The sequence below is a fragment of the Lepidochelys olivacea genome (genome assembly GCF_965140295.1).
Source record: "Lepidochelys olivacea isolate rLepOli2 genome assembly, chromosome: 11".
Classification (NCBI taxonomy): Eukaryota; Metazoa; Chordata; order Testudines; family Cheloniidae; genus Lepidochelys; species Lepidochelys olivacea.
In genome coordinates, this window is record NC_140421.1 from 36,896,007 (window position 1) to 36,922,002 (window position 25,996).

Below are 25,996 nucleotides of genomic sequence, written 5' to 3' on the forward strand. Positions count from 1 at the left end.
TTTTGAGCTTACATAGCAACACTTACGACAACACTGCAATCAACGTCAAGACCGTCAGGTGTAGCAATTTTGGGCCTGAGTCAAATATCTGATCTTGGTTCCGAGATATAGTGTCTGGACAGATGAGAGGCACTATTGGAGGCTGAACAGACATTCTCAGGAGATCAACCAGAATGGTCTTAGCCAATGTCAAGCTATCAACAGGGGCATGATTGCATCCTGTCCGAGCACCCTTAGCATCAGAAAGATCAATGGAAACGTATACATGAAATCTTGATCCCAAGCTATGAGAAAGGACTCTTGAAAGGATCCCATGCTCATGCCTCTTAGGACCAAAAGACTGGACACTTAATGTTCTTTTTGCCACCAAAGTCCATAATGGGATTTCCTCAGCAGTGAAATATTGGGATGATGAAGCACTTCAGAGACCGTTTGTGGTTGGTGATATTCAGATGTCCAAAACAGGCTAACTGCTGACTCCAGGATGAGGAGAACTACTGGGGCTATCCCACGTTGTTAATACCATGCCAATAAATTGACTGCCTCTTGGCACAGGGGCCTTGCTTGTTTACATAATACAGTGCAGATGTGCTGTCTGCGAGAATCTGCAGTGTCAAATTCTTTAAAACAGGTAGGAATGTTATGCAAGCTAACCCAATTGCTCATAATTCTGGAATGTTTGAGTGTACTTTTGGAACCAAGTTCCTTGTACTTGGAGATGGTCTAAGTGTGTGCTCCAACCTTTCCGGATGCATCTGCGGACAGTGTCTTTATATGAGTGGGGGTGGAAAAGGGTACTCCATTCCAAATGTTTTGGGGATCTGACCACCAGTTCAGTAATGATAAAGCACAAGCTAGAACAGTGTGCATATTCATTTGATATTCTGTAAGGATACAATAACTTCAGTTAGCCTTTTACGGAAGTAGGTTAAGTCTGGTTAGCAGTGTCACATATGCTCAAGCTGATGCGTGACCTACGAGTTTGAGACAGGTTTTACTCGGATTCATTTTGATACCGGTGCTGATCTGTACAGAACAAAATCTGTTCTCAGGAAGATACGCTTTTGCCAATTTGGAGTTGATTAGGACTCCTATGAATTCTGCCATCTGTGATGGGTGAGAAACTATTTAACCATAAGGCCCAGCTGTCTGAATAGGTGAAAGACAGTTCAGGGCTATAGTGACTTCCTGATCAGACCTACCTTTGATTAGTTAATCACCTACATATGGTTACACATGAGTGCCTTGTCTCCTTAAATGTGCTATCACCTTAGCTAGGCATTTTGTGAAGACGTTCAGAGCTCTGGAGATCGAATGGTAGCACTTTTTATTGACATTGATTGGGCCCTACTGTAAACTGCAGATACTTCCTATGGGCCAGATGGATCAGAAAATGGAAGTAGGCATCCTGAAGGTCAAAAGCCACAAACCAGTCATGAGCCTGAAGAGAAGGGATGACAGAGGCCATCCTGAAACCAAGACAACATACATTTGTTCAGTCTTATCCTAGATGTAAGAAGACTAAGACCCCCTTTTTTCTTTGGAAGAAGAGAATACCACTTCTATTGGTTGATTTTCACGAGAAGGGTCCCACAAGAGGGATGAGAGAGGGGTAAGGACTAGAATTGGATGGTAGCCACAAGACAACTTCTCTCACTCACCACTTGGTTGTTATTCCAGTCCCAGCTGATAGAAAAGAGAAAGTAAGCATCTTGTCCAGTTTGAATGTGGCTCATCTTCCTCATATCAAACCTACTGTCTAGAAGCAGGTGAACACTGTCTAGTGACTGAGAAAGATGTTAACCTTCTCCAGAAGAACCCCAGGTTCTTCCTGAGTGGATACTCAGAACATTGTTGCTGTAAGTAGCTGGGTATTTTCTGTAAGGCTTGCCCTTGTTATATGAAAAGTTTGCAATCTGGTACAGAGATGTAAGTGTCCAGTGTTTGCAGTATGGCTCTGGATCTTTTAGGAAGTGTAAAAGATCATCAGTACATGTGCTCAATAAGTCCGTATCCCAAAGGGCAAGTCGTCAGTTGCATTCTGCATCTCTCTAGGAATACCAGAGTCCAACAAACATGATATTCTTCACATAGTTGCTGCAGTGGCTATATGTCTAGGCACCATGTCTGAGGTATCCTTCGCTGTCTGTAACAGTGTCTGACACTAGCTGTCCTTTAGAAATAATGACTTAACTCCTCTCATGTTCTACGCAAGTTTAACAAAAAAAAGGGGATTATCTTGTTCTAGGTTAGATAACTGCTTCACGAACAAGGCTTGAAAGTTCACTCTTTGTAGCCAAAGTGACATTAATAACCTTTTGTCCCAAACGAGGATAGTTTCTGTCTCTTTTTTCCTTAGGTGCACTCTTAGATTTAAGTTTTTTTTCCCCATTAACTGCGTAGGAGGAAAGTAGAATTGCTTACAACCAATTTGGGGTACATGGTACCTTTTCCCCTACTGCTCTTTTAGCTGGAGGTAATGTTGCTGGCCATAAGTTTTAGTCACCTCTAAAATGCCTTGTTAATTTGCAACGCTCTTCTGACAGGAGCAGAAGAATGTAGTATGTCTAATAACTTTGAGCTTTTTCCTCCCTTACTGATGTTTCTAATTTTTAGAAGAGACCAGCACTAGGGGAAAGCGGCTCCTGGAAGGCTATAAAATCATCAGGAGACTGCCCCATCAGAAGAAGCCAATGACGGATCTTTGGGAAAGGATGAAGGATATCGTTCTGGTGGCTCAAAACCTGCTTGTTCTTTATCTGCCAACTGTTCATGCTCCTCCTCTGTCCATATTCAGGGGACCAGCAATCATCTAGGTCAAACTCTCCTACTGCGTTTTCCATGACTGGTAGGAGGGAGATCTGCTCCTAAATGGAGGTCCCCAGGATGCCCAATGTGCAGCACTGTAGGAATAAGGCTGGTTTTGGTAAAGCTGATTAGGCCATTGTCATGCCTGACATGAAGGAGTTGGGGTCATGCACTCTGGTTCGAAGAGAAAGACCTTCTCCCTGATCTGGTTAAATGGTGGAGCAAGAGCTCTCTGCTTGAAGATGAAGAGAAGATGTGCCCTGGTAAGAAATGAGACTCTCTCCAATGATGGTAGTGATCTTTGAGGCAACATTGATATCATAAGCCCTAAGCATGTACCATGCTGAGCACAGTGCCTTCAGTGCAAAGGGGAGCATTGGAGACTTAGAGGAGTTTGCTAACATCAGGTCAGCACCAGAGTTAATGATTATTGGTGCAGATGCTGGCAGTTGGCAGTCACCAACACTGTTAGACATAGGCGCTGTTTTAGGTCTCAGATACTGAGTCAGAAGTGAGCCGGCATCACTTTCCCCTGTTGCATGAGCTTACTGCTCCATTCCCAGGAGTAGAATGAAGAGTTAAGCTTCTCCCTCTGGGAAGAGGAGACTTATCGGAAATTACATTTGGCAGAATGTTCATCTCCTTTGTCTTGATTACTGGTCCTTGGTGCCAAGAGGGCACTGTCTCACTGTCACAGTTGGTAAAAAGTAATTGAGGGGCAGCTGTGACCTCTCTGCCCATTATGCTTTTGGATGGGAGAGTGTGAGAACATGCATGTTGCCACTGCAGCCCAATCAACACTGCTATTTAAGAGACTCCAAGATTGTGTTCATGATATGCATTCATACCTAGAGTGGAATCTACACTGACATACTTCAAGAACTGATAAGAATTTATGTCAAAGTAATTTGTGCTGATATACAATACTATTGGATTACAGTAACAGTAAGAAGCGTCCAAAGAATATTTTGAGAGATATTTGTTCCACATTTGTAGCATGGACTGTTCTTGTTTACAAGATGACAAATGAAATTAACTGAATCTTGTAATTCTGAAACACGCTATACTAATAATAAAACACATAAAACTTTTATTAACGCTTTATTATGCATTTACTTATTTTCAACCCAAAGTCCGGATCCTTCAATTATGACATCATTATTTGGTTCCGATGAGCTTCATAACTTCAGGAAAGAAATAATCAGTCTGGAACAGACGAATTCCTTAGCAACAAAGACCTTATTTTTAGTAGCTGTCTTCAGCAGTGAAAAATAAGGAAAGAAAAATATTCTACTTAAAAATAATTAATGGTTTTTAAGTTTTCCATGAGACATAATCAGGGCCAAACAGACCTGCTAAAGAGAAAAAACAACATTCAATACTCCAGGCATTTTGAGGAGTATGAAAAACCACTTTTTTGGAACTTTCATAGTAAAATGCTTCTATCTGCATGTGTACTAGAAAAACAAGTTAACATTGAAGTAGACAGTAATCCATTTATACAGCATGTCTAAGAACTATTCATAACATACCTTTGAATAGTTATGAGTTTTGATTAGGGCTTTTCCAATTTTACTTGCTAAAATTCCATCTCTTGGGTTTTTCTTTAAAGCCTGCTCGTAGACTTCTATGGCTTCTTCAGGCTAGAACAGTAACAAAGAAAAACAGATGATAAATTCACAAAACTATACTAAAAGGCCTATAATGAGCTAACAGTGCAATCTGTTAATGCCACAAAGCGAGCTTCAATACTACTTGTTTCACAAATTATGGGACTTCTCAAGGTGGTCTCTACCAGACTGTTAAGATGACAGCAGACTCAAAAATAACACACTGATTTACACATTTTTGTGCTGTGAGAACACAGCACAGAAACAAAAAGTTTTAAATTAACCTTTATCTTTTCTCTGTCCTCTGAAATTCTTTTGGCATTTCCTGGTTCACTGAAGTTATGAAAAAGCACATGCAAAAACCTTATTGCTGTACTCAGTGTCCCCCCTCTCCCTTCCATTCAGACTTGTCAGTCAGAAAGTTCAACACAAATCCAAGCTGAACTCAAATTCTAAATTTGCTTTGGAGTTCACTTTTTAAAAGGACAAATGACCAGAACAAACTGAAGACAAATGCTTATGCCCTAGGGTAGGGTTCATCACCTACACTTTGTACTGCAGTGACCTATACTTTCAAGTTTTTCTGTCCCACAGACTGACCCAACCTACTGCTTGAAGATTTAAAATCAAGTGCAAGCACTCCACATGCTGTCTGCCTTTCCAAGCACTGAAGGGGTCTCTTGTGGTAACCTTGCTTTTCTAGAATTTACACATCTTTCCTTCAAGCTTGAATGAACTGTTCCAACCTTGTCCAACTTCATTTCTGAAGTGAATTTACCTCAACTTTCTACCCACAGATCTCTAGTCAATATTTGACTTGAAAATGCTTGGTTGTTCACTGAGGTTGCAATTCTCCTCTTCCCTGACCACCCCAAATCTGATGCTCATCCCTGAGGTGCCTTTTATTTTGAGTATATTATTTAGTCTCTAAATATTTAAGTTAAATTAAAATTAATATAGAATTTATATACTTTAAGCCAGTAAACAGACCTTAAATTTTCCTTAGCATACATTTTGCTTCCTGATCACCTATTAACAGAACCAGAAAGTGAGACTGTATCAAAACTTGCTAATGACAGCCAATTACTCAACTATACTGCTCATCTTTTATCACGATGCAGATGCTCACCTCTTGAATATTCATGTATGCATCACCAAGGAGAAGAAAAGTATGTGAGCTTGGCAGTTTGTCCACCAGATCTCTGAAAACAAAAAGACAGGATCTAGTTTAATAATTAAGTTAATATTGGTACTTTGAAGAATATGTAAACAATGGTTACTTACACTACAGTAATCATAGTTCTATGAGATATTGTAGTCAGTGAGGATCCCACTGTAGATGTGCACTGCCTCATGTGTGTGACCTGAGGATCTACTGAACAGCAGTGTCCATCAACGCCATGCATGTGATCTGTGACTCCCATGCAAGGGCATAAGGTTAGGGGGCAGCTGCCACAACCTTCCCTCAGTTCCCCTGTAATTGGAAGCCCAGGGCAGCCAAGGACTCTGAAAACATATATGGAGGCTAGGACATGGGATTCACACTAACTACATCACCTTGAAGAACAACAGTTCTGTAGTGTAAGGTTACCATTCTTGCTTCCACTTTTGTCAGTCAGGGGTGTGAAAAAAACAAACAAGTTTCACTGGCAAAAGTGCTGGTGTGGACAGTGCTATGTCAGCTTGAGAGGCTCTCCAGCTGATTAACTGCTGCTCATTGGGGGTGGTTTAATTGTGCTAGCAGGAGAGCTCTCTACTGCCAGCGAAGAGTGGCTACATGGGAGACAATACAGTGGCACAGCTGTGCTGCTGTAAAATCCATAATGTAGACCTAGCCTAGGTGACTGGCAATCACTATCCTCTTCAGGATGGGGGCATGACCAGCATCAGTCAAAGAAAGATTGGAGTAGTGCTCTCTCAATTTGGCATCTGATCTACCAGCCAAGTTCAGTGCATAACGCTAAAACATGAGCAGATTGACACATTTCTGAAACAGACTGATGTCACTTGGTCTCTACTGGAGTGATGGGTACATCAGCTAGGTGGTAGCAAAGCGAGATACAAGGTGTGTCTCATTTTGATAGTCTTTGGGCTGAAATAGCCTGCCCTTTTGAGTGGCTGGCTATAGCCACATATAGACACAGAGACAGTCTGAAATATTTGGTAATGTCAATGTAAATATAAGAGCTCTGGTTATGTCCAGAATGTGCAGTTTCTTCTCCCCTTGTGTGGAATGTGGTTTTGGAAGTGTAGCGGGGTGGACACCCGCTCGGGCCCAGAGGGGTTTAAGATAGCCCTGGGAGAGAGCTGGGGCAAGGGAAGAACTGGGCTGATTGGCAGAGCAGCCGCAGCTGGGGCCCACACCCCAAACAGACCCAGCAGGCCTTATAAAAGCCAGGGAAGCCAGGAGCAGAAGAGCACTCTCTCTAGCTCTGAGAGGGAGGGACCTGGCTGCAGAGACCTGAATAGAGGACCTAGTTTGGAGCAGGGCAGGTGAAAGGCCAAGGGAGCCTGGGAGCTCCGGCCTAGGAAAGCCCCAGGCTAAGGGCCTGGAAAGGCCTATTAGGTATGGAGGTTGCAGGGGCAACCATGGGTAGGTAGAGGCAGCAGGTCCAAACCCAACCTTGCTGGTAATGAGTGGCTCATCCTGCAGTCTGCCCCAGGGCACAGGGGCTACCTGGTGACTGGCAGGAGCCTACGACTGAGGTGAGGTAAGGATAGTGGGTGGGGGGTTCCCCTGGGAGGAGGAGACCCAGAACTGGGGGGTACTGCCAGGGGGCAGTACCCAGTCAAAGGGGCACCAGGGTCCTGGGAGGGACCCGGGAGCCAGCAGCAAGGCGAGACACCGGCCTGAGGAGGGCGCACCGGAGGCTGGAACGCTAATTCCCAAGGACAACCAGCAGCAGGCGCCGCCAGGTGAGTCTGCGTCCGGTTACAGGAAGGAACACAGGTAAGCTGACTGACAGGTTTAAATACAATTCAAAAATGACCTTGGGGATGAATTTTGCATGAGATATTAATTCCACTTTGTCTTTATGTAAGAAGGTATACAGGGATTCTGCTATGAATGCCTCAAGCTTGCTCATCTTTGTGGCTCAGGTGATGGCCATCAGAAAGACTTCCTGAGAATAAGATTATAGATGGAGCACTGTAAAACAGGCTCAAGTGGGGGTTCTTCATAAGCCTCAGACAGATGATGTTGAAGTTCCAAGTTGGAGTGAGTTCTGTAACCCAATTGATAAGCATTCCTCAGGCCCTTAAGGAATATGGATACCATGAAATATGAGAACACCGTAACTGACTATTGATGGATGATCTGGGGATACTGCTGCTAGATGAAACTTGACTGAACTAAAATGAGAGTCCAGAATCTTTGGTATTGGGATCAGTACCAGCTCTAGACCACGCTGGGTCACACATAGTGAGAATTTATTTCTGTTCGGACAAGTAGATGATTCTCATGGATGGCTTCCTGCTCCACACTAGGATTTCCTGAAGGTGGAAGGAGCAGTCTCTTTCCAGGACGCTCAGACAGCCAACCAGCCAGGCTATCAGTTGGTGATTTTCAAGTCTAGATGGAATACTTGCGACAAGCAAGTCTGCATGGTCTGGAAGTCTGATTGATGGTTGTGTGAACATCTGTAACAGGTACATCAGACAAACTGCTTCAGCCGGGAGGGAGCTATAAGGGATGAGCTTGGCCTAGTTTCTTTTGGCCTGAACAATAACTCTGTAGATTAGCAGAATCACTAGGAATGGGTAAAAAAGGCCCCAATTCCATTGCAGACTGAAGGCGTCAAGCAGGGATCCTGCACACATCTATAGCAGAGTGAAGAAGATATTTTTGGTTTTGCTTTTGGCCATTTTGCGTGTTTACCTTTTTTGTAGTAAATTAGCTGAATTTGAAAACAAAAAAGACAAAATGAAGTAATTCACCTCTAAAAAAAATTTCTAGCAAATTATTCGGTGAATCGTTTGGGGGCCTGAAAAATGCACTTTTCTGCAAAAAAAAATTCATAAAAAAATTCACTCAGTTTTAATCATGCCTCTTCTGGAGCAAAAGTTGAGATACTTGATGTTTCTGTGGTAGCAAAAGAGGTCTATCACATGATTCCCCCACTGATGGAATATTGGCTGGGAGATCAATTTAAACTGTGACCACTTATGGATGATACCAGCTTGTCTGCTCAGGAAATCTGTCAAGTCTTTGCTAGCTCTCAGAAGGTTCATGGTTCTCAAAATGTATGCCTTGAAGATGGCACCATTTACATAGCTTGATTACCTCCCTGCAGAAGGAGACAGAATGGGCACTCCCTTGCAGGTTTATGCAGTACATCACCCACACTCTGTCAGCATGTGTACTACACAGTGTCACAGGACCAGGAGGAATGCCACAAACACCAATCTGAGGACTCAACTCTAAAATATTTAGTTGTAGCTCCTCTGGTGACCATGTCCTTTGTATCTGTAGCTGTTCCAGTTGGATCCCCAGACACATCTGTGACTAATGCACTGGATGGCTACAGGGCCATGAATGGTATCCCTTTTTGGGTATTGTCATGATGCAGCCACCAGGTCAATGCTCCAAGATTATGAGATGGAATTAAAATGGTCTTGCTCATCAGATGCTTCACAGGAGAATAGGCTGATCTGAGAAAAAGCTGTAGGGGACTCGGGTGAAGCCCAGCAAATGGTGTAAGGTATGCACAGACATATGGCTTAATAATGTGAAGCAAATCCGTACTGTCATAGCTGGGTGCGATATCACCATGTTCAGTAACAACTAAAGTGAGAAGAATCAGTCCTGTGGTAAGTATCCCTCGCTGTCATGGAGTTTATTCTGGCTCTGATTAACTCTATATGTCTGTGATTGGGTAAGTGACAATTTCTCATTGCTCAGGAGAAGGCAAACAGAGAAAGGGCATAGCTGAAACAGATCCAAGTTCGCTGGTGTGATCTGCTATTGATCAGGCAGTCATCTTGACATAGGCAGACATGGATGCCCTTTTCCCTTCAGCATCCAGCCACAACAGCAAGCCATTTTGTAAAGACTCTTGGTGCCATAGAGAGTCCAAAGGGCAATACCATGAACCAGTAATAGTTTGGCCCCCACCATAATTCTCAGCTACTTCCTGTGGACCATGCGTAAGTACACATTGTATAAGTCAAGAGCCAAAACTAGTTCTGAGCCTGAAGTGATGAAATAATGGAGGCAAACATTACCATCCTGAATCTGAGATGGTGCATATATATCTCTGTTCAGCCTCCTCAGCGCTAAGATAGGCTGGAGATCACCTTTCTTCTTCAGAATAATGAAATATCAGGAATAGAAGAATCTTTCTCTGCACTCCAGCAGGACCCCTTCTGTGACTCCTAGATGAAACAGGGACACTTTTCTTTGGGTAACAGGCTCTTGTAAGAAGGACCTCTGAAGCAAGAAAGTGAGAGAGGGGACAGCTAGGGGGCAAGGAAAGGAACTGGACAGGCAGCCATAGGTGTTAATGGCCAGCCTTAGCTTCTCGTCATGCTTGATGGCGGGGGACGAAATTGTTTCTGAAGAAGGTCCACTCTGGAATAGTTCTGATGTGGCTCTATACCACCTCGTTAAAACAGTAGCTTCTGGGAAGGGGCTTAGTTTGCAATGGAGGAGGATGACTGGTGCTTCCTAAAGTAGCAGGGTTGCTTTCTGAGCAGGTATTCTGATTGCAGACTGTGGGTAGAAGATGGGGGGGAGGGAATAGCTCAGTGGTTTGAGCATTGGCCTGCTAAACCCAAGATTGAGAGTTCAATCCTTGAGGGGGCCATTTAGGGATCTGGGGCAAAAACTGGTGATTGGTTCTGCTTTGATCAGCGGGTTGGACTAGATGACCTCCTGAGGTCCCTTCCAACTCTGATATTCTATGACTGTGTTCTCTGTCTTTGTGGGGGGTGGCATAGTAAAGGCTTATGGTATGGTGTTGAAGTGTAAATACTCGCATTTACATTGAAGGTGCTCTGACTGTCTATGCCTACAGTGATCAGGATCTCCACCCTGTGTCAAGATGTGAAATGGGATTCCATTCTGGGGCCTGTGGGAAGGTGGAGCCTCAATAGCACTAGTATGACCATGGCGGTAGTTAATATTGGTATTGGCCAGTCATGGCAGAGCCCAGTTAGAGGCACTCCTGGAATAATCTTTAGGGTACCATTCCTGTTTTTTCCTTGTAGTAGAGGAGGAGTGTCCTGTAGATGGTGAGAAGTACATCTCTGGGGATGACAGTACTGTTTGATGCAGTTCCAGCACTGGATCAAGTGTGGTGCCTAGTTACCAGGGCACCTGCTGAAGATAGTCCCCTCGGCTCTAGCTTGGAGGACATCTCCTCTCTGGGATAAGATGTGCTCCAAGCAGCACAGCTTAAGTCTTGCATCCCTTGATTTCCTGGTGCAGGAGGTGGCGGCATGGCAGACAGAGTACTTGTCAGGGATGTGCCCTTCCCCAAGGCAGAAAAGACATCTGCTGTGCCTATCAATGAAAGGCATCAGACAGTCACAGGAAGGACAGGATTCACATGGCCCCTGCTCAATGGCTGATGAAGCACTTCACCCTGCTATACAAGGGAGTGTACCAGGGGCCTCCCCCATATATCCTCTTTTTCTGGCACATGCAACTGAAATTTTTAAGGAGGAAAAATAAAAATAAAGTGAAATTCAAAATACAGATGCAGGACAGGCACAGTCAAGGTTCTCTCATTGGTGGGAACATTAAGAGGGAACTGAGGAAGGATTGTGGCTGCTCTGCCCTTTTCGCCCTTGCAAGGGAGCAGGAAGCAGTACAGGGTGCCCATGCAGCCTTGATGAATGCTGCTGAAATGATTCAAAACTCACATGCATGGGGTGCATGCGAATCTACAGTGGAATCCACTCTCATACCTGAAGAATGGCTATTTCCAAGAATAATCAAAATTAATACTGTGAGACAGCCTTAAATTTCCTAAAAGATACTAATCTGCAAAGGTTATCTTGAATCAAGTATCTTCACTTAAAAAATAGCTTGCATCCATTCAGCGTCGTTGAACGTTCATATGGTGAGAATCAGATATCTGGATATTCTAGTTGAAATTAAAGCTTTGTATTAAAGTAGGCACACTTGTGAGGGGCCATTCCTCGCTCCAGTGAGTCCTCTCTCCACGAGTCATTTTCCCTTTTCCTCAGCCCAGAAACCTGCAGATGGGGACCTTCTTGCCTACAGCAGTTCCAAGCTGAATATGTAGCCACCAGGTTAGCACTGGCAGGAAAAGTAGGGACAAGATTCTCTGCTTGATGGGGAAAGCTTCTTTAGCATCATACAGGGGGCCAGAGCGGTCAGGGAGGAGTTTTTTGGAAGAGAAGAGAGCCTGAAGTGCCCAGAATAAGTATACTTTTGCCCTTAACACAACAGTGCTATTTACTGAATGTATTTGCTCAACCTCAGGGTACCAGAATTTAGACCTTCACAACTTTGTACAAGGGTTTAAAAAAAACAAACCATAAATATTAACCTGACGTTCCATAAGCCAACAACCTGCTTATGGCAGTTGTGATGTAACAGTACAGTGATTGCTGGAGTATTACAAGAAGACCAGAAATCAAACTGTTGATTTCAGGAAGACTCAAAAGATTTAAAAAAAAAAAAAAAAAAAAAGAGTGTATATGCTAATGTTCCTTGCTATCTGAGACTTTTAGTCAAAACCTTAAACAGAGTACAAATCATTTACTGTTCATTTTCAAAAGCCCTTTTAGTATCTGCTCTTTTTCTAGGTGTCTTTGTATGATGTGGCAAAAGTTATTACTATGTAATATTGCAGGAGTTTAAATATTAAAATAGATTTATCTTGCAGATTTAAATTATTTAAATTATACACTTTCCTTAATACTCAGAACTATTAACTATTAATCTCCTTTTAGACTGAGTCTATTTTAAAAAATTATTGCTGATATATCAACCATTCATTCGGTTATTTTTTATTCTGAAAAGTTGCCTTGGGTAAATAGTGCTTTGCATTGCTACTTTAGTGGATTATACTACCAAGATAAATTTCATAATTTGACGTATTTTGGGGGGAGGGAAACAAGCGCTGCACAGAATATCAATATTTCACAGACAGAAAGGTTATGGTATATACCACAGGTGGTGGTGGTTGTTTTTACCTATAGCAGCTTGCATATAACTTTTTCTCTTTTCTGTATTGAAGATAAATGTCTGCCATTTTTTCTTTGGCTTGTACAAAGTACAGCTGTTCAGATGTAATATTTCTGAGCATAGTTAAGGCTTGTTCAATATCTCCTTGTGCAAGAGCCAGGTCTGCATTAGCAATCACAACTCGTAGTTCTTCAGGGGTGCCAGTAAATTCATTGATGGCATCTTGCAGCACTTTAGCAGCTTCATGCTGTAAAACACAATTATTTTTTTTCTTGACCTCAAGTTAATGCATCCAAGGAGGCCTATATTGCAAATAAATGGAGGACAAAGGACCACCAAGGACAAAAACATACTTGCAATATACTTTAAAATGTTTAAAAAGGGAAAAGAGGATTGTACTCATGATTAGCTGAAAGCTACACAAGGCGAACAAGTAGCAGAAAGACAGTAACAAACATTACAGTTGCATACATAAGAATATATCACAGTACGCACCACTATAAAACACACTTTCCATCAAATGTAATTCCAGGATGGAGCTAGAGATCCAGCTACACTGGGTAAATACATTAGCCTAAATGTCTAAAAGTGGGGAATTTTCTTAATGTTTTGTATCAAGGTTGTGTGCGCCTCAGTTTCCCCTATGTGCTGCATGTTTAATGAGGTGGTGGGAAAGGGTGAAGAGGACCAGGTGTGACTCCACCGAGCAGCCTGGACACTTTGTAACCTAGCAACCGATGGCCTGAAGGCCCTCCCCAGCTTGGAAGCCAGCCGAATTTGGTGAGCAGGAGAACCAAGGGCTGAAGAGAGAGACACCAGGTAATCTGTTTGCCTGGGAAAGCAGAAAAAGGATGGAGGAGGGACCCTGGAGGTGAGACAGAGTAGGCCGTAGGAGGAGTGGTCACTTCTGGACTGAGACTAAGAGACCTGGATGCTGGACAATCCCAGATGGGCTGTGCTGAGACTTTCTATGGTCAAGGCCTCCGAGAACCTGCTGTGCTGTTACAGACATACAATAAACCCTTTTGTTTTTACGCTGGCTGGGAGTCACTCGCAGTCTAGAGATTGGGGCTGCATTGCTCCCTCTGGGTATGGCGGCCCCCCAGTGGGTCCAGAGCTATTGGATTCACTGAAGGGAGCTCATGGAGACAGACATACTGAAGGCTTAGAAGGGCGGTTCCAGGAGACAGTGGAGTCTAGTGCTTAACCCCCGAGAGTGAGACTCCCAAGGTGGGCTATTACACTGAAGGGGGTTCCTCCCAAGGACCATACAGAGCCAGGAGCACTGACCCTGTGATTCCATGACAGTCTCATACTATGAACAGCACAATGGTTGATCATGGCATTTAAGTGATCACAGATGGGCTTTGAAGTTAACTCCTTGCAATTAAAGGAGAGATGGGCAAGTGTTTCATCCAGTCTGCAGCCACAGAACAGTATCTACACACATTCTGAAAACTATCTCCACTCTGAGAATGGCAAAGAATTTGTATGTGTCTCAGAACAGCCTGAGAACCAAACTCCAAAAAACCTTGAAATTCAGATATTTCTCTGTCTGTAGAATTGTTAAGTCTCCTAAAGTCAAGACTTCCTGTAAAAGTACTGTAGGGGTTTGTCATGGACAAGCTCAGGGGTAGATGCTTTTGTTAATGGAATAATTGAGGTTTGTATTCCGCCTCAAATATACACTGCATTTTATTAAATTACTCATTGTCATACCTGTTCTCCATTCAAACGATGAGCTTCTACCAATTCCAGAAAGATAGATACACGATTACTTGCATCAATTTCATTTCTTTTTGCTTTTGATTTTGAGAAAGCCACAGTGCCTCTCATTCCAGGTAAACTCATTGCCATCTGCAAGGTCTTAATAGCTTCTGATATTTCTCCCATCTTCTTTTGGGTCTGGGCTTTAATTAAGTGATACAAGGGACGTTCTCTCACCTGAAATATAAGTTATTAATCAGTTTCTATATTCTGCTTTACTGTTAAAAAAAAATCAAGCATCCTGAGGAATAAATTTGTTAATTTGTTATTTAACTAAAATATTTAGAGAAAGGCATAACAAATGCTAATAATTAAGGCTCCATTTTAGTCACAGATATTTTTACTAAAAGTCATAGACAGGTCACAGGCAGTAAACAAAAATTCATGGCCCGTGACCTGTCCATTACTTTTACTACACACCCCTAAGTAAAACTTGGGCCAGGGGCTGCGGGTGCTCAGGGGGCAGTCTGGGGGTGTCATGGGTGCTGGGGGAGGGTGGTCTGACCCCACCACTGGTGCAGGGGGGGAGGGGAGGAGAGGCGGACAGCAGCACATGGCCCGGGACTGGCAGGCTCACTACCCAGTATGTTCCTGCAGCTCCTAGAGGGAGGGGTGGCCATGGGGGCGCCACACTGCTCTGGCCACAAGCTCCAGCTCCGCAGCTCCCATGGGCCAGGAACCGCAGTCAATGGGAGCTGCAGGAGCTATGCAGAGTCCCCTGGCCCTTCTGCCTAGGAGTGCCAGGACATGCCAGTGGGAGCTGGGGAGCACCTAGAGATAAGCACCGCCCTGCACCCCAACCCCTTGCCTCGCCCTGAGCCCACTCCCAAACTCAAACCACTGCTGGCCCAGGAGCTGCCCAGCTCAAGCAGCCCCTGAGCCAGCCACACCAGCCACTGCAGAAGTCATGGAGGTCACACAAAGTCACAGAATCTGTGACCTCCATGATAGACACACAGCCTTACTACTAATCCATGTTATACTTGTGTCTAGCATGTGTAGTATTAATTCTATTAGTAATGTTGTCTTCAAAGAATATGCAAGACAATTTTTTTAATTACAACCCCACAAACCATACGAAGGAAAGAATATCATGAGTCAGAACCCTGATCTAGAGACAAAAGGGCATGCACTAGACCATTACTTAAAATGAACCTGCTTGTTACAGGTGTTTTCCGTGTCTCCTCTCCTAATCATAGACAAGACAACATATGCTTCAGTAAGCTGCTACAGTAGTTTCAAAAAAGAGTCGAACATTCCAAGATATACATAATTTGGCAATTAACTTATATACACAAACCCACTGTGGCATTCATCCACTCTACCTGCTTGAATACGTCTGTTTTTATATTAAGGGGAACAAATGGAAAGAGTAAGTGTGGCTCCATACAAAATTTCAGGGACATCAGTAGGTATTTTTTTCATTCAGCTTCTCTATGCCAACATTTGGAGAACAGAAGGTGGGCAGAGGAATATTTTAGAAAGGAAATAAAGACCAGCTTGTCTCATACCGTCCACCTTGCAGCAAAGCCCTATCGGGATACTCACTCAGAATTCAATCGTGTAAACTGCTGTGCGTGCTGGCCCTGGCCCAGCAAAGCACTTAACTTTAAGTAGTCTGATTGACTTCAATAGACCAGAGTTCTCAGTACCTCGCAGTATCAAGTACTGAATCAGCTATAATAGAGGAGAGTGGGGAAAGCCATTTTAGAACCACCACTGCTTAAGTGTGCTGGCTTTGCTGACCAGGGAACAAGGAAATACTGACAGAGGTTCCCAGGTTTCTTGAAAGGCAGTAAGGGTTTGGACCACCCTTCTTCTATTCTTTTATGCAAACCTCTCACAACTTTGTTGCAAGATGTCTCTGGGACTACAAATCCTGTTTATATAGTATGTCCTTATACATTGTAATACTTATTTCTGTTAACAGTTCTCTATATAGAGAGAGATCAGAAAAGAAAAGCTGTTTCTTTCTTCTATACTCCTCAAGAAAATTCTGATACTTTGGGGCAAGTTAATAGGCAAATTTGGAGTCCTCACTTCATCACACTCCCAATTTGCCTTGCAATTAAAATTATTCACCTGAAAAACGTGTTCAGATGCCAAGCTTGTAGTGAAAAGATAAGTATTAAAATAATGCCTCTTGCTGTGCAAGCTCTAGAAGAAGTCTTGCAAAACTGATTGCATAAAACAATTTAATTCCTTTGATCAAACTCACCTCAAAATTGTAGCTCAGAGAGAGTTCCAGGGACTGAGAACAGAGCTTAAAATTGTTTTGGGACAAATGAACCTGAGCCATAAGTAAATGAGCATCTGGATAAGAAGGATTCTGTTCCAGGCAATGCTGTAGGACACTGTGAGATGCCTCAATATCACCTAATGATTTAAACAAAATAGCAAAAAACAAGAGAAAAAAAATCAAAGCCCAGTATTAAATATAAGTGCCTCTTACTTAGGCCTGGTCTACACTGAAAAATTCACACCACTGACCAATGTAGTTAAGCCAACCTAACTCCCAATGTAGACACTGCCTCTTGAGAAGGAGGAGTACTGTAACATTTCAAGTGTAGACAAGCCATTAGCCTCTCTATATTTTAGATAAAGGCTTCACAGCTTGCTTTTAAGATATACATATATTTAATAGGCTGCTATGACCTCAAATAGCAGCTACTAAATCAGGAGCGGGCAAACTTTTTGGTCTGAGGGCCACATGGGGTTTCTGAAATTGTATGGAGGGCCGGTTAGGGGAGGCTATGCCTCCCCAAACAACCAGGCATGGCCTGGCCCCAGCCCCCATCCGACCCCCCCGTTTCTCACTCCTGACGGCCCCCCCAGGACTCCTGCCCCATCCACCCCCCTGCTCTCAGTCCCCTGACTGCCCCTAGACCCCCCCCACCCCTAACTGCCCCCCCGCTGCCCCATCAAACCCCCACCCATCCTTCCTGACAGTCCCCCCAGGACCCCTGCCCCATCCAACCCCCCCAACTGCCCCCCACCACCCCATTCAACCCCCCCCCCCGGGACCCCTGTCCCATCCACCCCCCTGCTCCTTGTCCCCTGACCGCCCCCCTGCTGCCCCATCCAACCCCTCCTCTCCTTCCTGACTGCCCCCCCTGGACCCCTGCCCCCATTCAACCCCCATTCCCCGCCCTCTGACTGCCCCGACCCCATCCACACCCCTGCCCTCTATCCAACCCCTGCCCCCCCACCGCACTGGCCTGGAACACCTGTGGCCGTGCAGCACAGCACAGCGCACAGGGTCAGGCCAGGCTCTGCAGCCCCACCACCCAGAGCATTGTGCCGTGCAGCGGTGTTGCTATTGGGGAGGGGGAGACAGCCTCCCGGGCCAAGAGCTCAGAGGCCAGGCAGGACAGTCCCGTGGGCCAGATGTGGCCCGCGGGCTGTAGATTGCCCACCTCTGTACTAAATACTTCTCATCAGTGTCATTGAGAGTTGAAGACAAAACCACAGCATAGACAGAAATTTCTCCATTATCCCAGTCCCTGAACCATCCACTCTAGTCCTGTATGAAAGACTTCACCTTACTGAAAAATCAATGCTACATTTCTGTTTTTTCAGAAGTGCATTTTAAGGGAACAATCAGGTAATAAACCCAGAGGAAAGAAATAATTTTAATACTGCGTTGTTAAAAAAAAGAACAGAATATAAGAAATCAGATATTTGTTACAGTACTTTACAATGGAAGAAAAATATTTATTTAATACATAAATATTTGTAGTTTTGCAGCCACACACATATATTACCTGATAAGTATTTCACCTTTGCAACTAAAAAGACAGCATGTAGAAGACCTGGTACAGTTTTTACCACAGTTTCAAGAACTGAGGTACAGTGTTTGAGCAGTGGTGAAAGGGGTTGTCCTGGATTTGCAGGCTAGAAATAAGAACAGATCAACTGAAAAATTCATTTTAAGAACATGAACTAGTAAAAAGAAAAAACACTGCTAATTTTGCTCAGCCTAAGAATCTGAAAGTTCAAAAAGTGAAAAGCATGTGTCACCATGAAGAAACAGTGAAATGTATTTTAAATATAAGAGGCCAAATTCTACTCACATTTATACCAGTGTAAATGCAGAGAACTGTTATTAAAGTTTGCGGGACTTGACCAGTGTAAGACTTGTATAAATGAAATCAGAATCAGGCCTTCTCTCTCTGGTTGTACACAAACCAGTCCATTACACTGGGGCCAGATGATCCTCAAATAGCAATAATTTGGCTTCAGGGGAATCAAAGCAGGTACAATCAGGGGAAGGTAAAGGTAAGTAGGAGGCCTGAGTCAACAGGAGCTCTGCTTTGTTCTTCCATCACTCCCTGGGGGGCCCAGGGACACCCCTTCACCACAGCACCTCCATGTTGTTGGGGCTCAGCAGAACACAGAGCAGGAGTTGGAAAACTGTTGCTTTCCATGGCATGATCTTCTATGAACCTGGCATAATTATACTAGGAAAATCTGCAAGGAATTTAATGTTAGAAGCAGCCTGAATTTCCCTTCACAGCTTCAACTTCCTCCACACCTCCTAGTCCACAAAGACAGCTGTAATATGCAGCCCTGGGAGGGGAACAGGCTGAAAGATTCCTTAGGATATTTGATGCGGTAGAAGAGGGATTCCCTGTAATCAAATGTCCCAACGTCTACCCAGTTGGGTTATGTAGGCTGCATTTCCTCTTCCTCACTAGGGTCACAAACTCTTCTCCGTGAAAGGGAAGACATGGCTCTCCTTCCAGTTTTGTCATTTCCCCTTCCTATAGGTTCTTCTACAAGAAAAGATGTCCAACCATTAGTTTCCATCCTCCTTTAATTCTTTGAGAGTACTCAGAGTGCCAATGTCACTGATAGAATTCCTTTCTGGACGACAGCCCCCCCCCAGCTGAAGTCTCAGAAATAAATAATTAAAAAAAACCCTTCAGTTTCAAATATAGTTCACATGGTGGCAATTGCTTTGTCATCTTTTCCATTTTCCAATTCCCTAGCTCAATAAAGCATGCACCTTTCTAAGAAGAAAAAAATTCAAAATATTTTTTTCAGATGAGATGCCACTTAAAAACAGATTTACATTTCTTTTGGATGCTATTTTCTTTACTGTTAGCCTTGTAAGATGCTGCAATTGTTAGTGTCTTTTTGAGCTTTAAACACTGTCATTTCACTGCAATTTTTGCCACAGCAGTTGTGAGGCATTCCACTACCATGGAACTTACAGTCTGTTCTTGAGAAACTAAAACACATAGCAAATAATTATAGGACAGTCATATAGCAAACTGTCAACATTTGCTAGAAGTCTGTGGAACTGTATAATATCTGAGCTAATGCCCAACAATTACTTGTTAAGATCTTTCCTCTGTAACATACTTGAAAGTTTTTTCAGTTGTTTTCTTTCTTACTGATAACACTTGGTGCAATATCTTAACTTAATCTTGAAGGCCCTTTCCTTGGTATCCTGAAAATACTTTTGAGGGTCAAATATTCCTGTCGTCAAGCCCAACATATGACCAGATGCCATCTTCAACCACAAAATATAACCCACAATATGGATAAATTATCTTTTTGTTTGAGATTAAAAAGTAAAAATACCATTAAATACATTTATACCTGTATTTATATGTAGAAGAGAAATGAGAAATGAATGCATGCATGTATGTGGGAAAACATCCTGAGCAGACAAACTGCACAGGTGTGGATGACCACGTGATCAACATCTAGCCTTCACATTTAGTTATTTAAGTGAGTTCTACTCTGTTCTATTCTCCAGATCAAACAATAGACCAAATAACTGTATATAGAGCACCTTGCACTTACATTTAACCCCTTCTCAAATATAACTGCTGCATTTTGTATGAAGAAAATGAGATGTAAATTAGCAATTATTCCAGCACAAAGTTGCTCAATATTTAAAACAAAATTTTGCTTCATGTGAAAAGTAAATATACTTTTGGCGATTCTTCTCAAAAAATGCCTTCTACTTGTAACTATTAAATGATATTAAAAATGGAGTCCTTGGATAAATTCTAGTTTTCAGAGGAAGAGGTCTAATACTACTAACCTGTGTTGGGCAAAAATTAAGATATTCTCTAACAATTTCCAGCAAGAAATCAGGGTTCAGTTTTTCAAAGTACTGTATGCCAAGAGGTAAGCCATGCAATGACGAAAAGTGAGTATCCAGAACATCATTCAACAAGTGAAAAACTTCTTCTTGTCTTTGAGGTTTCTTCATAGCTAAAACTGCACGCAAGAAAGACAGTTCCTGCAAAAAAACAAAATTTAACTCTAACTATATTAGTTTTGTTACTTTTTTATTATTTAAATAGCACCATACAAAACTTCACCATTTTCAAGGCAATAACTAGATGCAATGACCTGAGCAAAAGCTATACTTAGGAATATTGTAACAATTATATAATGCAATTGAAAACTTTTAAGAATGATCACTGTAAGGCGTACATAAAGATTTGCTATACAATGCATTTCTTTTTCAATTTATATGGTGCAATTATGAGCCAGTCTAGGCACATAAATAAGTTAAATTTATCAATGTCAACACCACCATTTAAAAAAAAAAAGGGGGCCCCTTTTCCCCCATTCAACCCAAACTCAGAAAAAAAATCTGAGTAAACAAATAGTCCTCATCTTGCAGGCCAACACTAACTTTGCTTGACCAAAAGACAGAAAAAGCAAATTTCTGAGTTAAAGCATCCTCCATTAAGAATACTCTGCTCTAGAAAAATAAAGGTTTTAAACTGTAGTAATCTCAACCTGGCCACAACTTCAGATTAGAATCAAAACACTTCAGTGAAGTAGTCCTTTACCCCAGATTTCCCAATTGAGTGCTGAATTTCATTAAGGAATTCCAACTGCTGATCTGCATCTTCTAATTGCCCTTCAAATATCTGACATCGGATAATTCCTGCAACAGTAAACATTTAATTTCAGTTTCAGCTTTATGATAACTACACAGTGTTAAACTTTCCAGAGGGCCCTCTCCCCCGGCCCCCAAAAATCTAGTTTTCTTTACCTCTGGACTATCAGCTCCTCAGCCTTTTGTTAATAGGGTGATGAGAAAACACAAAGAATTAAGATTTGAGACAGACGTACAGGGTTTATCTACAATGTAAATTTTCTCCAGCTATGTCCTTCCTTCATAAAAGCCATCTTTCCTCTCCCCCCACACCCCATCACATGCTTTAAATTTCATCTAGGAAAATACCTAAATTGTTTCTTTAAGCTGTATTTGTTAAAATTTCAAAAGTTATCCTTTTGACATTTCACAGTGTGCCCCAACACACTTCCCTTAAGTGTCTGGGTGAAGTCTTTATATTCATAACGGTTTTCATGTACAATTTACTAATAATTGTTAAACCATGTAGTATCATCCATGACCTATGGGAAAATCATCTGTGGAACCTCTCTCTCTTCCTCCATTCTTAAACTACTTAACAGAGTAGACACCTAACAGAACAGTGTTTAGCAATACTCTCAGAGGTTTCTCTTTATCTAATGTCTTCTTACTAAATAGCAATACTAACTCACTGCATCCAAAAGCTTGTTTATAGAAGTGTGACTACTAGTCAGTCTTTGATTCACAATCTTGTTTTAACTTGCAAGTTTCCAGCATGGTGTCCTTATAATCCCCTTATACCGTTCCATGCTTGGATTCAAGAACATGGAGAAATCAAACATGCTTGTGCCCTTTCTGCGAATGGGCTGACAGGTCTCTCAATTCTAAAAATAGTTTAAAAAAAAAAAAAAGACTATGTGTGCAGGTGAGACCCGAGTTTCTTTTCTCTCCAAACATTAAAAATGTAGATCCCCTCCAGGCTGGAAGACGGATGACTAGACAAGATAAATGAGGATAAAAAATAATTTCAATCTTTCAATTAAGGTAGGAAGAGCTCAAAACAAATGTGCTATACCTACAACAAAACCAGTGAAAGCCAGACTTTATATTGCTGTTTCTTAATAAAATAAATAAAAAAAGCAGAACACTAAGAAAACAAACATCTTTTAAGTCTCTTCATACATCAGAAAGGAAAAAAATGGGCACAAGCAATCTTGCTCACTGAAGTTTCAGTATCCTGCCTGCACCCAACACATGCATGACAGAAAAATGGTACAACATGAATGATAAAGGTCATCAAGTTTCAGAGTGGTAGCCGTGTTAGTCTGTATCTGCAAGAAGAATGAGGAATACTTGTGGCACCTTAGAGGCTAACAAATTTATTTGAGCACAAGCTTTCATGGCCTAAAATCCACTTCATCGGATGCATGCAGTGGAAAATACAGTAGGAAGACAGATACACACACACACACCATGAAAAAAAATGGGTGTTGCCATACACACTAACGAGAATGATCAATTAAAGGTGAGCTATTATTAGCAGGAGAAAAACTTTTTGCAGTGATAATCAGGATGGTCCATTTCTAATAGTTGACAAGAAGGTGAGAGTAACAGTGGGGGGGGCGGGCGAGAATAAGCATAGGGAAATAATTTTACTTTGTGTAACGACCCATCCACTCCCAGATTTTATTCAAGCCTAATTTAATGGTGTCCAGTTTGCAAATTAATTCCATTTCAGCAGTCTCTCGTTGGAGTCTGGTTTTGAAGTGTTTTTGTTGTAATATTGCAACTTTTAGGTCTAATCGAGAGAGACTGAAGTGTTCTCCGACCGGTTTTTGAATGTTATCATTCTTGACGTCTGATTTGTGTCCATTTATTCTTTTACATAGAGACTGTCCAGTTTGGCCAATCTATATGGCAGAGGGGCACTGCTGGCACATGATGGCATATATCACATTGGCAGATGTGCAGGTGAATGAGCCTCTGATGGTGTGGCTGATGTGATTAGGCCCTAAGATGGTGACCCCTCAATAGATATGTGGACACAGTTGGCAACGGGCTTCGTTGCAAGGATAGGTTTCTGGGTTAGTGTTTTTATGCTGGTAAGTATTTTCTTCAGGTTGGGGGGCTGTCTGTAAACGAGGACTGGCCTGTCTCCCAAGATCTGGGAGAGTGAGGGATCGTCCTTCAGGATAGATTGTAGATCCCTGATGATGCGCTGGAGAGGTTTTAGTTGGGGGCTGAAGGTGACGGCTAGTGGAGTTCTGTTATTTTCTTTGTTGGGCCTGTCCTGTAGTAGGTGACTTCTGGGAACTCTTCTGGCTCTGTCAATCTGTTTCTTCACTTCAGCAGGTGGGTATTGTAGGTGTTTGTCTCTGTCTGAGGTTGTATCCTAGAGCTTGGCTGTAGACAATGGATCGTGTGGTGTGGTCTGGATGAAAGCTGGAGGCAAGTAGGTAAGTATAGCAGTCGGTAGGTTTCTGGTATAGGGTGGTGTTTATGTGACCATCGCTTATTAGCACTGTAGCGTCCAGGAAGTGGATCTCTTATGTGGACTGGTCCAGGCTGAGGTTGATGCTGGGATAGAAGTTGTTGAAATCATGGTGGAATTCCTCAAGGGCTTCTTTTCCATGGGTCCAGGTGATGAAAATGTCATCAATGTAGCGCAAGGGGCGTTAGGGGACAAGAGCTGAGGAAGCGTTGTTTTAAGTCAGCCATAAAAATGTTGGCATACTGTGGGGTCATCAAGTAACTATCACTGACTGTTTTTTGTTTTCCTTATAGAAGTTGGATTTTTATTAAGGATACATTTTTCCAAGACTCCAGTAACATTTAAGTACTTTAAACTCTTTTAGATTAGGGTAAATATTGACCTTGATGGTATCCCTTTATTCCTATTTTGAGTAGAAATCAGAGCAACATATTAATTAATCTTAGCCATGGATGCTCAGGGGAGCTTGTTTTCTCAACATTCTTTGAAAAAGTGTTACTTATTACTGGCTTTATTATAGCACATAGTGTCCTGGTCCAGGACTAGGACTCCTGGACCAAGACACTGTTACATTAAATGCTGTACGAACACAGAACAAAAAGATGGTCCCTGTCCCCAAAGAAAATGGGAAGGTTTTATAGATTTGTGATTTGCAAAAATTTTACACTGCATCAGAAAAAAGCTCAATTCAGACTTCATAAGTGTCAAAGCACGCAGTAGGATTCTTAACAGTAGTGCTGTCAGGCACTCAGCATCAAGAGAAGCTCTGAGGGATAACAACAGCTGAAGCATAAAAGAGTTAAAGGATGACAGAACAATAAATCTAGCTGTGCTCTCAGCACAACTAAGGCAACAAACAGACAAAAGACTTGTAAAAAACAAATGATGCCTCGATTTAAATTTTGAATCTATTCCACCCGAGGGTTGAATAAAGTTGCTGACTATTGATATGATACATAATTTTTTACTTTCAACTATCCCGTGTGGGGTAGCGAAAGGTGAGCCAACTGCACTGAAGACTAACTTCCTTCCTGTTAGTTATGGAACACGCAACAAACATGAGCAAACTAAGCATACTGTGCCACTCCTGATCCAGAGCCCAGCAATGGCCATTCGCAGAGCTCTAGCAAACATACAGGAACATACAGTGCTACCACAATACAGTCAAGCCTCCCACAGAGATACCTGCCCCATACGACATTACCAATTTCTCAGCCTTTGATAGTTTCTTAAGCAAGTCAACTATGATTCAGGTAGGTGTGAGAATGGGAGTTTACCCCCTACCCCCATCTTCAGACGGTTCCTAGGGAGCATGCACAGAGATAAGAGTCTGAAAGTGCATGATCCTGATCCCTCATCCTTGGAAGAGAGAAAAAATGGCTATCCATCTTTTTCATAACTGTTGTTCTTTGAGTTGTGTTGCTCATGGTCTATTCCGTTCTAGGTGTATGCGTGCGTTCACATGCGTGGTCTTTGGAGATTTTTGCCTTAGCGGTATCCATAGGGCCAGCTGTGGCACCCCCTGGAGTGCTGCGCTCAAATGCCGGTATATCAGGCACCGCCAGCCCTATGTCCTCTCAATTCCTTCTTGCTGATCACTCCGACAGAGGGGCAGAAGGACAGGTAATGGAATGGACATTAGCAACACATCTCGAAGAACAATTATGAAAAAAGGTGGATAAACGTTTTTTCTTCAAGTCCTTGCTCATGTTGATTCCATTCTAGGTGACATACAAGCAGTATCAATGGTGGTGGGCTCGGAGTTCACAGTCTTGCAGCACTGCTCTGTCAAAGCCAGCATCATCTTGAGCTTGCTGGGTAAGTGCATAATGAGATGTGAATGTGTGGAGAGACAATCAGGTAGCAGCTCTAAGATCTCTTGGATTGGAACCTGTGCCAGGAAGGCCGCTGACAACGCTTATGCCCGAGTCGAGTGTGCCGTCATGATTGCCAGTGGATGCACTTTCGTCAGCTCATAGCAATAGCAGATGCAGCTGTGATCCAAAACGAAATCCTCTGAGCAGACACTGGGCGACCTTTCATTCTGTCTGCCGCCACAATGAATAACCGTGTTGACTTATGGAACATCTTTGTTCTATCTATATAGAAGGCCAACGCCCTTCTGACGTCCAGCGTAGGTAGCCTGCGCTTCCCATCTGACACATGAGGCTTTTGAAAGAAGATGGGGAAGTATATGTCCTGGCCAATAAGAAACTGGGAAACTACCTTGGGCAAAAACGCTGGGTGCAATCGCAGCTTGGCATTATCCTTGTAGAAGACCATGTAAGGCGGCTCCGAAGTAAGCGCCGTGA

General features: G+C 42.7%; 1 protein-coding gene across 6 annotated transcripts in view; it reads right to left on the reverse strand.

Moving 5' to 3' along the window:
- TTC21B (tetratricopeptide repeat domain 21B) overlaps positions 1 to 25,996 on the reverse strand; it is a 104,950-nt gene that overhangs the window by 50,802 nt on the left and 28,152 nt on the right. For all 6 annotated transcript variants that reach the window (XR_014713564.1, XM_084643170.1, XM_084643169.1 and 3 more), the window contains 8 exons: positions 21,165 to 21,262; positions 20,402 to 20,602; positions 18,108 to 18,237; positions 16,562 to 16,719; positions 14,296 to 14,520; positions 12,585 to 12,823; positions 5,548 to 5,620; positions 4,341 to 4,451 (listed from right to left, as the gene is read on the reverse strand). Coding sequence is in view for 5 of the 6 variants with exons in the window: in XM_084643170.1 (XP_084499296.1) it covers positions 4,341 to 4,451; positions 5,548 to 5,620; positions 12,585 to 12,823; positions 14,296 to 14,520; positions 16,562 to 16,719; positions 18,108 to 18,237; positions 20,402 to 20,602; positions 21,165 to 21,262 (1,235 nt within the window). In the remaining variant the exon portion in view is untranslated. The remainder of the gene's footprint in view (positions 1 to 4,340; positions 4,452 to 5,547; positions 5,621 to 12,584; positions 12,824 to 14,295; positions 14,521 to 16,561; positions 16,720 to 18,107; positions 18,238 to 20,401; positions 20,603 to 21,164; positions 21,263 to 25,996) is intronic.